We start from the raw sequence: 15,992 nt of genomic DNA on the forward strand, positions 1-15,992 counted from the left end.
CGTCCAATCACAGATGAAATGCATTGAGGCGCCATTCCCTAGTTGATACGTCACTTCCTGGTGACGTCACATCCTGTCTCTGGTATAAAAGCTGCTTCCACGTTAGGTAGCGGCGGATATCTTCCACACATGCTGAATGTAGGTGATGCTGGCCCACAGGCACCAATGAATAAGAGTTTAACAAAGTGTGTGTTTTTCTTTTAAACTAATAAAGTTAACAGCATTGCACAATGAAGCGCTCTCTCTAACATTGTTTTTTGTAGTGGTGCTTCACAACCTGGGAGGACTTGCAAAGATACAGTAAAGTGACCCATCCAGCAATAGCGTTAGATTATAATAATGAGTGCAAATCCATGTGGGGTCACCTTGCACTCTGAAAGTGGGCACAAGTCCTCTCTATTCATAGGACCACAAGCACTTGATCACTACATGTGGGAATACCAATAATATTTTGCTGTCAGACTTTGGGAGTTTCAATGGACTTTACTTATTTTACCTGGAAGAGCAAAAGCACTTGATCACTGCTTCTTTTTCTGGATTTGATGTATGGAGAGGATTTTAATTTATACATATATTGGTGCACATGATTCACAGAATAGTTTAGGAATGTATTGGTTTTTGTAGCAGCGTGGTCTATTTATACACTTGGATGGCTTGCAAATATGCATGGTATACACATTTCAGAGACTGCAGCAGCACAGTATATTGATTTAGCACAAAAAAAAAAAAATTATATATATATATATATATATATATATATAATTTTTTTTTTTTTTTTTTGCTTTCCAGTGGCAACAAAGTACATATTCACATTTGTTAGTGAAGTAAATGGTCCAGTCCAAACAAACTATTTAAAGTTAAATGAAACATTGAGATCAGCTTTATTAAGTTCTTCTTTATTTACATCAGACTCGGTCGCCATTTCCTTAACACATCGGGAGAGCTGAAATGACCCATTGCACGTCACAAGAAATTCTGGCTGCAATGACAGGATCACTCAATGCAAACCTTTATCTGGCACGGCCAGCACACAGGTAGCAGTGTGGAGAGAAGAAAGGACTTCTGATGAGGTTTCTTACTGCTGCCTATATGTTTCAGCCCCTGCGATTTTCACATCAACCATTTCTTGAGTGGGCATCACAGGAACAGTAAGGATTAATCTCCCCAGTGAAGTCAAAGACAGAAAAATACCATACAGAAATTCTTCTTGAATTTTTCCCTAATCTATCCAAAACGTCAAAAATGTTTGCTTTTGATTAAAATTAAAATGGTGGGAGTGGCTTAAAGGATAAGTGCACCTTTGGGAACATGTTACATGTTCCACCCATTTTAAGGGGGGAACATGTTACATGTTCCACCCATTTTAAGGGTGGAACATGTTCCCACTCTTGCAGCCACCACCCACTCTGCTTGCTGTAGTGACAGCAAGTGGGGGGATCTTTTCCCCCCCGCTTGCTGTCATCACTATTTGTAAATAGAGACGCCTGTGCAGCACCTCGCCTACCAACTGCATCATTCATTCACAGAGTTCTGTGAATGGGAAACTAAAAGTGCTGACAAGCCTTTGCAGCTGTCAGCTTGTCATTCTCAATGAACTACCATGGGCGCTGCTGAGTGCTTTGGTAGTGCATTCCCTCTTCCTGTCAGTGTGTATCTACCTGCCCATACAATGTACGAGCAGACAGATACAATGACAGGTGCAATGCTTTCCAGGCTCCAAATAAAAAAATAATAATGAATGCACATTTTTTACTGGCAAAAAGATGCGCATTTATTTCTTTTAAAAGGTGAAATTATCCACTAAACAACTGGTCTAAAAAGGTGAGAAGCATAAAAAAAGGCCAACAAGCCAAACAGCTTTGAAATTTTAAACATGTAAACATTGTAATTACATTTAAACCGTATAAACCTAGAAGCAGGGAAGAGAGGGTGCAACTGACAAAGTTTCAGGGTTATTATCCCTTTATCAAGTAAAGTTCTGCTTTTTGAAAAAGTTTAATCTTTAATATACACACATCTAACAAAATTGTTGGAGCAACTCTGGGAAAACCACTAAATATGCATAGTATGTGAATGGTCTAATCTGGCCAGCCACGTTTGTGATTCCTTTACCCCTGCCAGACAGCACAGCTAAGAGAGCAAAATAATTTTATTTATTATATTTAAGGTATACATCGCCGTCATCTAACTGTCTGCAGCCTGAATGGATATTGAAGAAGCAGCAACACAATGGTAAATCTTCTGCTCTCTACTCCTGAGCACATTTGCATGCAGCTGAGCTTTATTGGCTCCCAGCGCTTCCACCCCCTTCTTGCCTGCAGCACTGATCTGATACTGCATCTGTCCCCCGCTGCCTCTACACCAAAGAACGCTGATCGCTCAGTTCTCAGTGAGCCGATGACTGTCAAGTCACCGGTTCTCTTCACTGCCCCTCCAGCGCTCACTGGAGCCCCGGGCTTTTGATGGGGTAAGAACGGCAGGCTCATGCTCTCTGCTCTGGTCCAGGCATCTGGATGGTTCTGACATTAAAGTTGGGATCCCTCCAAAGTCTAGAGTGGCTGAGTGACATCAGCTGACAGTGGAATTAAGCCCGCTATTGGATAAATTATCATCAGAGGAGTTCAGAACCAACTGCAGTCCTGTGACCCACAGGCACGATTTCTCCTTTAAGTTTGGTTGAAGAAATGTACAACTGAATACATTATTTTTCTGTCTTGACTTCAGGTCTAATTTTACACTGTTGCCATCATGCATGTGTCCGTGTGTGACAAGACAGTGCATGGTCTGTAGAGCTTAATGAAGTCCCAAAGGCAGCATGGTTAGTAAGGGCAGTGATGCAATGGAAGATTACTGTAGCTTTTCATTAGCTCTGACAGGTAGGCACACAGAGCAAATGGAAAAACGGCACATATTTATCACTTTTTCTTCACAATGCCCTTGTTTCTATCTCCAAGTTTAAGGTGTGTTGCCGATACATTGTGCTGTAGGTTTACGGAGTCTTTCACGTTCCGTCACACTTGAAGAAAATGAAGAATCGACAAAGCAATAATGTTACTGTATGCACTAGTTTATACCACAATACTACCACAGCAATAGTCCCCGTCTGAACACTACCTCCCTCTAAGGATGAGCTCAGGCGTGTGCTCAAAAAGCATGTGCAGAGCCAGTCAGGAATTTGGCACTGCACAGTGCTAATCACAAGTAGGGATGAGCTCCGGCGTGTTCGCACACTCCACGTGCAGAGCCTGCCAGGAAGTCGGCGCAGCACTAATCACAGGCAGTGAGACATTCGCCGATCTCTGCAGCCGTGCATCGGACCAATGTCTCACTGCCTGTGATTAGCACAGCGCCACACCGACTTCCTGGCAGGCTCTGCACCTGGAGTGTGCGAACATGCCAAAGCTCATCCTTCATCACAAGCAGTGAGACATTTCTCAATCTCTGCAACTGTGCAGCGCATCGGTAGAATGTCTCACAGCTTGTGATTAGCGATCCGTGCGATTTCCTGGCGGGCTCTGCACGTGCAGTTTGCAAGCAACGCCTGAGCTCATCCTTACCTCCAACGCATTACAACCACTAGGGCTTATTCATCTCTATGACTAAGATCTATTGGGGGAAGTGGTCTTCAGATGGGGACTACTGCTGAGGTTGGGCTGGGCTTTTTCCAATACATCACCCCTTACCTAAAACACAAAGATACAAACATAACCCAACAATGATATCTCCGGGAATAAAAGGTTCTACATAGTATGGGCTCTTATATAGAAATAGATTGAGGCTAAATATTTGCAAGTTCTTGCCCTCTGGTTAGAGCGTGCTTATACTTTTATTCCATTTCTCTCCCTTTACATTCATAATACTTTATATTGACACACAACCCTTTCTTCCATGAGATATTCACTGTAATGAATGAATGAATGAATGAATGAATGAATGAAATACTTATATAGCGCACAATGCGAACTGAATCGCCTCTAGGCCTGTAAGGCCTGCTTGTGCCACAAAAATGTCAGGGTGGTACCTGCACACTGCCACCATGGCCATCACTTGAATGGAAAGTCCACTAAATCAGCCTGTCAGACTGCAGAGGAATTTCCACTGAAGTTAATGCAGGTCACAGTGCCAGGGTGAACGTAGGCAGAGGTTGTGGGGTGCCAGGCAGAACATATAGTGAAGGTTTCACAGGAGCAAAATTTTAGATAGCCCCATTGTAAATAAAGCTGGATTCTACAAAATAGGGTAGCGATTACCTTTACATAGCCGATGTGAATATACAATATGAGTAAAGCGCTGTGTAAATTGACAGTGCTATACAATTACCTGTAACAAATAAATACATAAATAGCTAAAAATTGGTTAAAAAGTTAAAAATGACCTCACCTCCAGAAAAGAATCAGCAGAGTCATGCAAACACAAAACCAGAGTCCCCACTCGTGCCATATTATTGACATAGGAAAATGAGATGAGGCTCACTGCGGCCAGATGATGAATGAACATAAGTAGGAAATCCTGGAAGAAAAAAAAGGGGGGGGGGGGGGATTATGGAATAAATTGCTGAAAAGAACATACAGAATCAGAATTAGGAGTGTAGGGTGTGATGGAAGAAAGCACAGTCATATAAACTGACCCTAAAAACTCAGATCGTCCTTCGGTGGTTTCGTTATGTCAATCTGCTAAAGGCAAACTAGTGACATAAGAACACAAGGGAGACCTTCTGTGGTGTCAATATTGCTCTATTGGGGATGCTGTGGAACCACAAGGTCCTTGTTCAAATAGAAGATATTTCATTTACTCTGTATGTATGTGTTAAAAAAATGCAATAACACTTTATCCTATTTGTAATTCAACTAGCAAAATTTACCCTAAGGCCCTGACACCAGCAAGAGAAATACCTTGTGCAAATGCTCCAATACCTGAAACGGATACAATTGTGGTGTGATTTGAGCCCATCCAAAATGATTGGGCTCAAGTCACATTGCAAAGGATCACGTGAGATTTGAACAGGAATGTGGTGCCATTCCTGTCTGAATCGCATGCTGTTTCCCCCACCACTGCTGTGTAAACCCAGGCTTGTCAAAGGGACTTCAGCCTAGGTTCACACAGGAGCGGCGCCGGAAACCACATCTGATTTGGACAGAATTCGCACCGCATGCCTGTTCAAATCGCATGGGAATCTTTGTAGTGTAATTTGAGCCCATTCATTTTGTATGGGCTCAAATTGCACCACAAACGTATCGGTACCTGTACTTGCCAGTAAAAAAAAAAAAAAATTGTAATATATATATATATATATATATATATATATATATATATATATATATATATATATATATATATATATATACATACATATACATATACACACACACACACATACATACACACACACATATATATATATATATATATATATATATAAAAAGAGTCTACACACCCCTGTTAAAAATGACAGGTTGTGTGAAGTAAAAAAAATAAAAATAGGAGACAAAAAGATGGGGGGGGGGCTTCCAAATTATCAGAGGGATCTTATGGTTAAAAAGGTATTCGTCAGGAGAAGGGAGGCGAGACGGAAGCCTTTTGGTGGCTAGACAGAAGCCTTTTCTTACGAAGAAAAGCATCCATGTCCAGCTAAATTTTGCAAAAACACATCTGAAGTCTTCTAAAAGCATGTAGGAAAATGTGTTATAGTCTGAGGAAACCAAAGTGGAACTTTTTGGCCATAATTTCAAAAGATGTTTGGCGCAAAAACACTGCACATCACCAAAAGAACACCATACCCACAGTGAAGCATGGTGGTGGTAGCATCATGCTTTGGCGTTGTTTTTCTTCAGCTGGAACAGGGGCCTTAAGTCAGTCAATGTAGAGGGAATTATGAACAGTTCCAAATACCAGTCAATATTGGTACAAAACCTTCAGGCCTCTGCTAGAAAGCTGAACATGAAGAGGAACTTCATCTTTTAGCATAACAATGACTAGAAGTGCACGATTAATCGTGAAGTGATCGCGATCTCGATTCACCCCCCCACGCCATCTAAGGTCTGGGTGGCCCGCGATATTCTTTTAGCGCCGCCGGTTCCAGATAACCAGCGTAGAATGCAAATGGCGGATATCAGAACTGACTTCAGTCAGCAGAGCGTGCGATGCAGCGTGTCGCTACCTGGGCACAGTGGCCGGGAAACAGCAGTGTGAGTACACACTGCTATACACAGTAGCAGTAATAAAAAGGCTGGCAAGATCACAGATTAAGTATTCCCGTGAAGGTAACCTAGATAGGACAAGGCTCCAGAGGGTTTGCAACACCATTATTGAGTCATCGGGACATATTTACACACATGGATTAAAAACCCTCCGACAGACACATTTAGGAAAGTGGATTGACATCTGGTCCTGCATAAATCAGCAGCCAGTGTAACCATGGCACGGCGCTGCCAAAAAAAAATAACTGTTTGGATAAAATGTGCAGATCTATTATGTACCTTGGCAAATTCATTACTATATCTGCAAACATCAATGGACAACATTAAACTAACAAAGCTCTGATAACCTAATGTTCTCAGAGATTGTAAATTTTTCAAATAAAACAGTTTTTTGAGAATCGTGATCTTCATTCTAAGCAAAAGAATCGCGATTCTAATTTTTCCCAGAATCGTGCAGCTCTAACAACGACCCAAAGCATCCAAATCAGCAAAGGAATGGCTTCACCAGAGGATTAAAGTTTTGGAATGGCCCAGCCAGAGCCCAGACTTGAATCCAATTGAAAATCTGAGGGGTGATCTGAAGAGGGCTGTGCACAGGAGATTCCCTCGCAATCTGACAGATTTGGAGTGTTTTTGCAAAGAAGAGTGGGCAAATATTGCCAAGTCAAGATGTGCCATGCTGATAGACTCATACCCAAAGACTGAGTGCTGTAATAAAATCAAAAGGTGCTTCAAACAAAGTATTAGACCCCTTTCACACTGGGGCATTTTTCAGGCGCTTTAGCATTAAAAAAAAGCGCCTGTAAAGCGCTTGAAAGAAGTCTCGTCTGCAATCCCAATGTGAAAGCCAGAGTGCTTTAAGAGCCCTTTCACACTGCCAGCGCCCGAAAAACGATGGTAAAGCACTTAAACTCGTGGTAGTTTACCAGCGTTTTTCGAGCGCTGGGGGGGGGGCTTTTAACCACCACTAGTGGCCAAATAACGGGTTAAAAGCGGCCACAAAGTGCTGCTCCCAAAAGCGCTTTGCAGGCGCTCCCCATTGATTTCAATGAGAACGGGCGTTTTAGGAGCGGTGTATTCACCACTCCAAAAGCGCTGCAAAGCCACAGCTTGCAGGACTTTTTTTTGACGCCCTGCCAGTGCATTGGGATTGCAGATGAGGCTTCTTTCAGGCGCTTTTTTAAACGCTAAAGTGCCTGAAAAACGTCCCAATGTGAAAGGGGGTTAAGTTTAAGGGTGTGCACACTTCTGCACCCATATTATTTTTCCACCTAAAAGATTTCACTTCGTTTTTCAACCGAGTTGTACAGTTTATACAGGTCACATTAATGTAGGAAAAAGTTCTGAAATTATTTATCTGTCTTTTCTTTCTACATCACAGAAACCTGACATTCTTATATATATATATATATATATATATATATATATATATATATATATATATATATATATACATATATACACACACACACACTATAATTTATATATATATATATATATATATATATATATATATATATATATATATATATATATATATATATACACACACACACACACACACACACACACACCCTTATTACAAGTTTCCATACAGTTGTAAATGCAAACCTCTTGCATACAGTCAACAGCAAGCTTTGCATTTCTAAGAAGACAGAACACTGTTACCGGCTACTGAAACTGGGAAGCCACATGTCATTATTAAAAGCAAACTTTGCTTGTGGTAAAACCTGCCCTGCAGCTATATTAGGCAGCCTTTTCTATCTATGTTACATTGTTTAGGTGCACAGCCAGCATGCTTTAAATGACCTTTGTTTCAATGCGGAAGAAAGAAATTCAAGCTTTTATGGGAGACGGTTTGAATACAATTATAAAACATGAGACTCTGAAGACAAACATGACTTGTGTCCCATTGGCTTCAATTATTCAGGCACAAGACAAGTCAGACTATGTGGTTCTAGAATCTAGCACAAACCAGGAGGATCCACATACCATAAATGCACACCATGCAGCCACTGTGTACTAAACAATGTGTTAAGTGCTGCTCCCTATCTATTAGAACCTGAAGTCATTTCACATATGCGATGGCACAGATAACCCACCATAAAAAAAATAAACAGGTCTCATCACACAGAGTCTGGTTTGCAATAGCCAAAGAAAAGCAAAAAGAAAAGAAAACACACAATCAGCAGCAAAATGTAACCCCGCTTTGGACGATCATCCAATATCAGGAGCTTATCAAATATTCCACATGATGGGGGGCTGTGTGGCCATACAGGGTATGTGAGCGGTATTTGGTTTGGCTTGATCTGAAGAAATCTAGCAGTACTTCTTGAGCCCACTTTGCTGCCATGACTTGCAAAAATAAGGAAGAAGGGGCGGGTTTCTGAGAACCAGCATGGCACGGCTGCAGCTCTGCCTTAAACGCCACAAGGCTCGGACAAGCCAAAGGAAAGACAGCAAGTCAGGTAATAGCATAAAAAAAAAAAAAAAACAAGGTGCACAGGCCCAGTGCAATATCCTTGGTCTAAATCTTTAATAGGTAAAAACAGGAAACATTCTCACAAATAGATGCAAGTGTCATAATTTTCTATAGATAGAAAAAGGAGGCCGACGCATTTCAAGGACTCACTGGCTCTGTGGAGGGTGAAAAGTCCTTGAGATGCGTCAGTCTGCTGTACTGATGTCATTTATCTGCTGAAGTGACCTGTTCCATCATGGGGTTTTAAGCCTTTTTTTATCTATGCAAAATTGTGACACCTGCATCAAATCGTGAGTATGTTACCTATTGCTTTTACCCATTAAAGATGCATGCCAAGGATAATTCACTAGGCCTGTGTGCCCTCTGACTTTGCTATTTCAGTGTTAGACTTTCCCAGTCGATTTGAGGGCAACAAGGCATATCTAGAGAAGCCAAGAGAAGACCATTGACTAATACCTTGTTTTTGGCCCACTCAAGCGCAAGAGATTTAGGTTTATTAGGTACTTTGGCTGACACACACACACACACATTTTATTAAACCGGCCAATGTCTCCCGACATTCAGTCCGTTTGTATTAGGCATTAGAGAATAAACTTGTGACAATGAGACATTTCTATGTCCTTTACCATCCCTCCTGCCTAGCAATTAAGACCATAATTGATAGTGTATGTTTCTTTTAACAGAGCCAACACTTGGAGTTTATACATGAGAGAACACAATTACTGTAGTAGTTGAAGAAAAGCTTACCTTGCGTTTGATATCTGTAAACTGGGAGAACACTAAAGACCAGTAAAAGGCCAGTTCCTGAATATAATAGTAGTACAAGCTCGACGTGAGAGGCTGAAAGTGGGGGAAAAAAAAAAAAAATATACACATGAAAGATGCCCTAGTATATTACATCCAACAGTGTGTTGCCAGACACTAAACGTTTTTTTATAAATTTAGCAGGGTTGTAACAGACCACGATTTGACAATCTCCAGTAAGATCCACCAACAATTAAAGTGGTATTAAATCAAAAAAGAAAAACGTATTTCATTGCAGCTTACCAATTCTTAGATATGATGGGCGCATTTTTTTGTCTTTTACTTTTATTCCACCTGGTGATCCGGCCAGTAAGTCTGGTATTTTTCAAATTCCTTTAACAGACCAATCTGTCCAGACAAAGTGGCAGAGGGTGGCACTCCCCTCTCCTCAGACCGACGATGCCATTGTCCAAAAGGTGTCTGCTTTATGACTTCATCCAGAAAGCACACACCCTATGACAAGGAAGCATGTTACTGGCTGGGACGGCCAGGTGAAATAAATGGGGGAGGGGTTAAAAAAAAAAAAATGCCGCCATCGCATATAAAGATTTATAAGCTGCAATATATTATATTTTTGTTATTGGGCTTATTTCTAATTTAAGTAGTGCAAGGGCATTCCAGATCAGATTCAAATTGACTGGATAGGTAGGTAGTTCCTTATATTACATACGCGAGGTAAATCCAAATGAGACTATACAGAAATTGTACAGTCAGAACGTAACATGTATGCTGAGCTTAAGGATTTTGTTTTGGATTACTTTAGGTGACATTTCTCCCCGCTTGCCTTGTTAAAATGTCACTGAGACAAGCAGTGCTCAGCCATGAAAACTATACCTGATATGGATAATTGTACCAGCATTGTCGTGTATCCCATAACCACGGAGTCTGCAATGAACAACAAAAATAAATCACAATTCATTCATCTTATTGCCCTTATTATTTATAAGCAAAAATTCAAACACCATAATTCCACAAGAAAAACTCCAGTAATCACTTCTAAAGAATATACAGGCTAACTTCGCATGCATGTACTGGGGGTTCTTCGTGCTTAATACTGGCTTATTCTTAATATTGCAAAACATTCCGCATTTGGCAAGCATTAAAGTGTTTATTACCCCAATACGTTATATTCCAGATATGGGTCTGCTGTACCATATACTTGTGTGAGAAAATATCCTGTTCTCTTTGTATTGTTTCCTTTACGTGAAATCCCTGGTGTTCCTGCCAGGCCTTCTGCTTAATTATGAATAACTGACCACACGAAGCAAAAGGTCTGAATATGTCTACTCACGCACAGTGCGGGGGGGTCGGGAATACGCAGCGCACAGTGCGGGGGGGTCGGGAATACGCAGCGCACAGTGCGGGGGGTCGGGAATACGCAGCGCACAGTGCGGGGGGTCGGGAATACGCAGCGCACAGTGCGGGGGGGGTCGGGAATACGCAGCGCACAGTGCGGGGGGGGTCGGGAATACGCAGCGCACAGTGCGGGGGGGGTCGGGAATACGCAGCGCACAGTGCGGGGGGGGGGGTCGGGAATACGCAGCGCACAGTGCGGGGGGGGGGGTCGGGAATACGCAGCGCACAGTGCGGGGGGTCGGGAATACGCAGCGCACAGTGCGGGGGGTCGGGAATACGCAGCGCACAGTGCGGGGGGTCGGGAATACGCAGCACACAGTGCGGGGGGTCGGGAATACGCAGCACACAGTGCGGGGGGTCGGGAATACGCAGCACACAGTGCGGGGGGTCGGGAATACGCAGCACACAGTGCGGGGGGTCGGGAATACGCAGCACACAGTGCGGGGGGTCGGGAATACGCAGCACACAGTGCGGGGGGTCGGGAATACGCAGCACACAGTGCGGGGGGTCGGGAATACGCAGCACACAGTGCGGGGGGTCGGGAATACGCAGCACACAGTGCGGGGGGTCGGGAATACGCAGCACACAGTGCGGGGGGTCGGGAATACGCAGCACACAGTGCGGGGGGTCGGGAATACGCAGCACACAGTGCGGGGGGTCGGGAATACGCAGCACACAGTGCGGGGGGTCGGGAATACGCAGCACACAGTGCGGGGGGTCGGGAATACGCAGCACACAGTGCGGGGGGTCGGGAATACGCAGCACACAGTGCGGGGGTCGGGAATACGCAGCACACAGTGCGGGGGGTCGGGAATACGCAGCACACAGTGCGGGGGGTCGGGAATACGCAGCACACAGTGCGGGGGGTCGGGAATACGCAGCACACAGTGCGGGGGGTCGGGAATACGCAGCACACAGTGCGGGGGGTCGGGAATACGCAGCACACAGTGCGGGGGTCGGGAATACGCAGCACACAGTGCGGGGGGTCGGGAATACGCAGCACACAGTGCGGGGGGTCGGGAATACGCAGCACACAGTGCGGGGGGTCGGGAATACGCAGCACACAGTGCGGGGGGTCGGGAATACGCAGCACACAGTGCGGGGGGTCGGGAATACGCAGCACACAGTGCGGGGGGTCGGGAATACGCAGCACACAGTGCGGGGTCGGGAATACGCAGCACACAGTGCGGGGGTCGGGAATACGCAGCACACAGTGCGGGGGTCGGGAATATGTAACATGCTCAGTGCGGAGGTGACGAGTAAATAAAGCAGAGCGCAGTTATAAGGAGTCAGTCAATTATACAGCATGCCGTCCGTGCACTGGGAAGGTTCTGCTGATGCCTCACATCTTATAATAGGGAATCTGAACTAACCTCAGGCTATTACGTCACCCCCAGTGACACCATTATACCCTCCTTCAAAACGGATTTGTTTCACCCTCTATATACAGAATGGTGCAAGAAAGCAGCAGAGAGACAGCGCTACCCATTATGACATGTGGGTCTCCATCGATCCACCCCTCCCTTCCAACCCAGGTACTTCTATGCGATGTCACATACAAGTGCCCGAGATGGACACAAGAGGTGAATTGGCGAGCTCTAGTCTTGTGACGCTTCCTTGTGTGGCTTTGTATATGGGGAAGTTACATGCCACTTCTGATATGCGTATGAGGGGCTGACGCTCCACGGTGCTATACTCAGTTCTGTATACACAATAGTAAATTTTCAGTGTCCCAACATAAAGCAGAAAAAGTAAATTCCCCCTTTCCCTTGAAAAATGAAACCCACCAATTGCATAAAGCCAACTATAAAAAGCTAAATAAAAACCTTAAAATACTACAAACATCCACCATCTTCTCTCCAGAAGCCCCGTACAAAGCTATTTTATCACTATGAACTCAGCCTTATAGGCTTGTTATTTCCTTAGCAACGAAAACATTACCATTGTAGCTAGCCAAGACCAGCCTGGAGAATGACTATATCAGGTATGTGTAGTGATCATTCGAAGATCAAAAGCTCTCTCCTACATGGAAATATCTTCTAAAGAGGAACCGAGCTGTGCCACTCACAGGTTTTCACCTAGACTCACACAGTGCAAGACAAATCCATTGTCAAGGACACAATGCTTAAAGCACAACACACAATAGCACATTGCAGCTGCTCTGTAGCTATACCACACAGCTATATTGGCGCAAAGCAGCTGCCATATAGTACTGATGCCCGCTATCACGTATGGAAGTACTACTATGTTTCTAATAAGCAAATATATACTAAAGATGCAAAATTTTCTTATCCAATGCCCATTTTTACCATTCAGATTTAGGGGATATACACACAGTCTTTATAAATTTAAGGGCAATTCCGTCTTATGAGCATTTAAGCTGGGAGAGTGGCTTAACCACTTCAGCCCCGGAAGAATTTACCCCCTTCCTGACCAGAACACTTTTTGCGATTTGGCACTGCGTCGCTTTAGCTGACAATTGCGCGGTCGTGCGACGTGGTTCCCAAACAAAATTGACGTCCTTTTTTCCCCACAAAGACCTTTCTTTTTGTCGTATTTTATCACCCCTGCAGTGTTTATTTTTTTGCGTTAAACGGAAAAATATGACAATATAAAAAAAAAAAAAAAAAAAAAACATTTTTTTTACATTCTGCTATAATAAATATCCCCCAAAAATATATAAATAAAACTTTTTACTCAGTTTAGGCCGATACATATTCTACAAATTTTGGTAAAAATTGCAATAAGCGTTTCATTGGTTTGAGCAAAAGTTATAGCGTTTACAAATAGGGGATAGTTTTATGGCATTTTTATTCATTAATTTTTTTTTTTTCTACTAGTAATGGCGGGGATCAGCAATTTTTATTGTGACAGCGACATTATGGCGGACACACCGGAAATTTTTGGGGACCATTGTCATTTATACAGCAATCAGTGCTACACAAATGCACCGATTCCTGTGTAAATGGCAGTGAAGGGGTTACGGATTGCAGAGATCAGTGACAGTGTCATTAGGCAGAATGGGGAGATTCTTGTTTACATGAGCGTCTTCCCGTTCTTCCTCTCTGTGAGGCCATCGTGGGTAGCAACGCAGCGGTACAGTCCGTGGGACCCGACTCAGGGAGCTTGCTGTGGGCGCGCACGCCCGCCTCTTAATGGGCCACGTACAGGTACGTTAGTTTGCCTGTACGAGCCCTTCTGCCTACGTATATCAGCGTAAAGGCTTGTTATTTTTCCTAATAAAAGTAACAAACATGTTATACTTACCTCCTCTGTGTAGGGATTTTGCACAGACCAGCCCAGATCCTCCTCTTCTCAGGTCCCTCTTTGCTGCTCCTGGCCCCACCCTCCTGTTGAGTGCCCCCACAGAAAGCAGCTTGCTATGGGGTCACCAGAGCTGAGTCACAGCTCTCGGGGGCCATTCAGACATGGAGCCCTGCCCCCTCGCCTGATTGGCTAGCTGACTTTGATTAATAGCAGCGGAAGCCAATGGTGCCGCTACTGTGACCCAGCCAATCAGGAAGGAGAATCTCAGACAGACATTCATGGACATTGCTGGACAGAGGGACCTCGGCAGTGGCGACAAGTCCATTGTGGGCCACCGTGCCCCCTATCCATGTGTTGTCTGGCCACCTGATCTACATACAGGGTGCTGGACCATGGATTCCAATTGGGGGGGGGTTTAATTTGAAGCACGTGATTAGAGCCAGAGGCTTTAAGATAAAAAAAAATAAAAAATCTGCCTTTACAACCCCTTTAGTGCCGGTTGACACTTGTGTGATGCAGGAGCCCTGCGAGTTGACTGCGAGTTCCCGCATTGCACCGACTCGCTCAGCAGTTTACACTGCCATATGTGAGCTATTGGGAGTGTCAATGCATTGTTAATGACACCCCCATTTCAGCTTGCATATCGTACTGTGAACTGACAGTTTGGACATGAATTGGATCGCATGGGTGGCATGCCATCCGATTCTGGTGCGGACCAAAAAAAAAAGGGTCCTGTGCAGGTTTGGTCCAAATATGATATCAGCAATTCTATGTGTATGACTGTAATCGTAGGACATCGCATGCGATTTGCACTGCAGTACGAATCTCATGCGATTTGGCAGAACGCACAAGTGTGAACCGGCACTTAAAGTGAATCTAGTATGGGGCCGTTACTGCTAACCTTCGTCCAAAAGCTTCCCACATGTCTGGATCTAAAGACTATTTTGAGAGATGGTGTTTACTGAAGGTGATCCTTGATCAAGATAGAGATAAGAATAGATAAGGATAAGTCCAGTTTGTGGACACCAGTCCCGGGCCACACCTAACCACCCCCACCAACAAGCTAACTGCTCGTCTCATGAAGAACGTTACTGCCTCTTCCGCTGCTTAAATCCTGTGTTTCAATATCCTAATCAGTGCTGGAAACACCTATACAGTGCGCCCGTCCCCCCCTCCCCCCATGGTTTTTAATGGAGCTGTACTGGAGATGCACTTTAGACATGACCAGTGCTGAAGGTGGTGTTGGCCTGGAGAAGGCTAGGGATAAGTCTGGGCGATGACTGATGTCGATTTTATTATAAGTGCATTTGTCCTCTAATACTACACACTTTCCAACAATATGTTGCCCATTACTCAGATTCCACAAGCACAGCTACATTTACAAAGTGTACACCGATAATGGCTAAATCATAGTACTAAAGAGATGGGTGTGACATATAATGAAGGTGCAATCACACCCAGCTATCAGAAGGTCAATATTTTGAACTGTCTGCATGAATATACGACTGATAACACTCAGAAATGTGTAAACATTACTCTACCTACCCTGACAGAACAGGAGCAATCTGAAATTCTGTTTACATTGCCATTGTAGCTAAAAGTTACATACAACAATCAGCTGGCTGTGCAGGTAATATCCAGCCACCGATTGTATACACTAAAGCCGGCCATAGATGGGTGGAGTTCAGCAGGGTCCAGAAGAGATTAGATCCATCTAGGGGCAGGCCGATTATACCCAAGTTTATCCATCGATCGACCTGGGTACAAGCAGCATGTCGGCTTTCTTAGCATACGATCATTGACAACCCATGGTTGCAGGAGAGAAATCACAATCTATGACTGGCTTAAAAGTAGAACTATAGACCAAAAAAAATAAAATTCCCCTC

General features: G+C 43.9%; 1 protein-coding gene across 2 annotated transcripts in view; it reads right to left on the minus strand.

Annotated features, from left to right (window-relative positions):
* The window catches only part of CERS5 (ceramide synthase 5), a 142,220-nt gene that overhangs the window by 39,946 nt on the left and 86,282 nt on the right, over positions 1-15,992 (minus strand). For both annotated transcript variants that reach the window (XM_077484300.1, XM_077484301.1), the window contains exons 5-7: positions 10,318-10,368; positions 9,427-9,519; positions 4,381-4,509 (exon numbers count right to left, since the gene is read on the minus strand). In XM_077484300.1, coding sequence (XP_077340426.1) covers positions 4,381-4,509; positions 9,427-9,519; positions 10,318-10,368 — 273 coding nt within the window. The remainder of the gene's footprint in view (positions 1-4,380; positions 4,510-9,426; positions 9,520-10,317; positions 10,369-15,992) is intronic.

Source organism: Lithobates pipiens, unplaced genomic scaffold (assembly GCF_037356315.1).
Source record: "Lithobates pipiens isolate NorthernLeopardFrog02 unplaced genomic scaffold, aLitPip1_a1.2 Scaffold_16, whole genome shotgun sequence".
Taxonomy (NCBI): domain Eukaryota; kingdom Metazoa; phylum Chordata; class Amphibia; order Anura; family Ranidae; genus Lithobates; species Lithobates pipiens.